At 43.6% G+C, this 2,289-nt stretch overlaps 1 protein-coding gene across 1 annotated transcript; it reads right to left on the bottom strand.

Annotated features, from left to right (window-relative positions):
- Positions 1–340: 340 nt before the first annotated feature.
- LOC110036053 (zinc finger CCCH domain-containing protein 35-like) lies at positions 341–1,741 on the bottom strand. The gene has a single exon (XM_020740398.1). It carries the CDS (start codon positions 1,642–1,644, stop codon positions 622–624), a length of 1,023 nt encoding a protein of 340 aa, XP_020596057.1. The 5' UTR covers positions 1,645–1,741; the 3' UTR covers positions 341–621.
- Positions 1,742–2,289: the final 548 nt, after the last annotated feature.

The following is a 2,289-nucleotide window of genomic DNA, read 5'->3' as shown; positions in this document are numbered from 1 at the left end:
ACTAAGCCACTGGTTACAATATTATTCTACTCTTAAATTGAGGCTTTTTTTTTTTATGTAGCCATTTATGTAACCCTTCTTGGCTAAAGCCAATCCAAACTTATTAATAGGGAAGACTATTCATCAAAAGATGAGCGCCTATTTCATCATGACACCAGACACAAATTTGCATTTAGAGTCTAGTGAGCACGTGGCAAGTGGGCCCCATTATAATACACATGTAAATTTTTATAATGGTGGGGCCCACATGATCACTGGACTCGGGATGTAAATCTTACGTTTGATGTCTCGATGAAATAATTTTTCCCAAATGAGAGACATGAAAAACATGATATAACTTACAATAATTACAAAAAATACCCAAAACATAATACAACAAGAGAATCACTAAAGCAATACAGCTCTCTTCTACAATACCTCATGAACCCAATCATAATTAAAATACATAATTTAACCTTCCCATCTCTCTCTCTCTCTCTTAATTGACTGCAGCTCAACATAATTATATTTATGACTCATATATATAACAACAGAATACAACCAAAATTCTCCTCCGCATACTGACAAAAATACCATAACAGCTCGCAGAATTCTACAACTCTCCCATCTTCTTCTTCCTCATCACATGATCAGCTCAGAAACCCACCCAACGTCCGGCACAGCCTGTGCAGCCGTTTCGTTTTCCGGCCGGTTCACCCCGCTCTCCTTGCTCACTCTCTCGTACATCTTAGCCCTAAGTGCTCTCCCAGATTCCACCCTCCCCACCCCCTCCTCCTTCTCCCAATCGCTCTCCAAATCCAGCCATCCACCACCCCCAGCCGATCCCGCCGCCGTACTACTCGCCGGAAAACTACACAATCCGTGCCCAACTACCTTCCTCAAATGCACCGTCCCAATCGATAAACTTACCTCGTTAATCGCCGCCCGTCGCATCCGCAGACCATTAGGCGACACCGGGGGAGAATTAGCCGGCGACGAAATCGGCGGCGAGATCAAAGTAGATGTCGGCGAGGAAGGGGTTATCCCCTTTGAAAAATACAAATCTAGGGCTTGGTTCCGGTTCCGGTTCCTCTTCTGCGAACCGTCATAAGAATCAATCGATCGGGAACTCTGCTGTAACTGAATCGGAGGAACCCGGAGCTGCTCCGGCCTGTGAGCAAAAAAGCATACCCTCCGGCGGCAATCCCTACCGTCTTTGCAGTGCTGGGTACGGTACCTCGCCGGATGAAGCCAACATTCAAAAACCCCATGTGCAAACTCACAGGCATCGCCCTTCTTACAATCCCCCTTTCGAAAATTAGGGCAACCCACGCCGGAATACTGGTACTTTCTCGGATCACGGCGCCGAGCTTTTTCCCCGGGATGAGCGTAAGGACATTCGGTCCAGTCGTGAGATCGGCTCCGATTACACAGCCTTATCTTGAACTCGTACATCCGGAACTCATCGGAGGAGTATTCTTCCGACCGGAGGTCGGTGAGCTCCGCCGTCTCGTCGGCTTCCGCCCTAACGTAGCACTGAAGCTCAGCGAGCGCCGCTTCTGTAAGTAAATAATCGCCGGAAATTGTGCGAATGGGTCGGTGATCGTCGAACGGCGGCCATGAGGGCACCTTCACCGTCCGATTTTTAAGAATACTTTCGGCCATTGTCACTCTGGTTTTACGCCGAATGAGAAAGGACTGAGATTATATAAAGGGGAGGATGATTTGTTTAACTATGATTAACGTGACTAGGGTTAGGAACGAAGAATTAGGGTAATTATCAACTATAAATATACATAAACGTACGTGTAGGAGGGGATGGATAATTGTGCGCTGTTAGATACGTGGGAATGTAGTTATGTATTTTTAACCTTACATATGATTGCCTTTAGATCAGAGGTGTAAAGGCGCGAGTGAGCCCGGACTTAGCTCTTGTTCGACCCATTAAAAAATATTTCTGTTTGTGTTCGACTCGTTAGTATTTCAAATAAGAAAAGTGTGTTTGTATTCGACACGTTTGCTTAACGAGCCGACCACGAACTGTTCGCCAACAAAGAATCGTTTTGACAATGCTAATCATGCAGTCTTAAAATGTTGAGGGTTAGGATAAGATTTAAATCTTATTACTCATATTATGACATCATTTGAATCAATTTAATATATTTTTATTCTATTTTTTTAATTAATAATTTTAATTGACTATAAATCTTTATAGCCTTATAATCAATTAAAATATTTAAAGTTAATACTCATCAATATACTTAGGGCTGTCAAAACCTCTAGTTGTTCGCGAATATTCCACTGTTGGAA

This window comes from Phalaenopsis equestris, unplaced genomic scaffold (assembly GCF_001263595.1).
Source record: "Phalaenopsis equestris unplaced genomic scaffold, ASM126359v1 Scaffold201947, whole genome shotgun sequence".
NCBI lineage: Eukaryota > Viridiplantae > Streptophyta > Magnoliopsida > Asparagales > Orchidaceae > Phalaenopsis > Phalaenopsis equestris.
The sequence above is the reverse complement of the archived record's forward strand: the minus strand, read 5'-3'. Positions and strand labels throughout refer to the sequence as shown.

Excerpts from the sequence above, each read along its gene's own strand:
- LOC110036053 (XM_020740398.1), bottom strand. The coding sequence starts at position 1,644 with ATGGCCGAAAGTATTCTTAAAAATCGGACGGTGAAGGTGCCCTCATGG.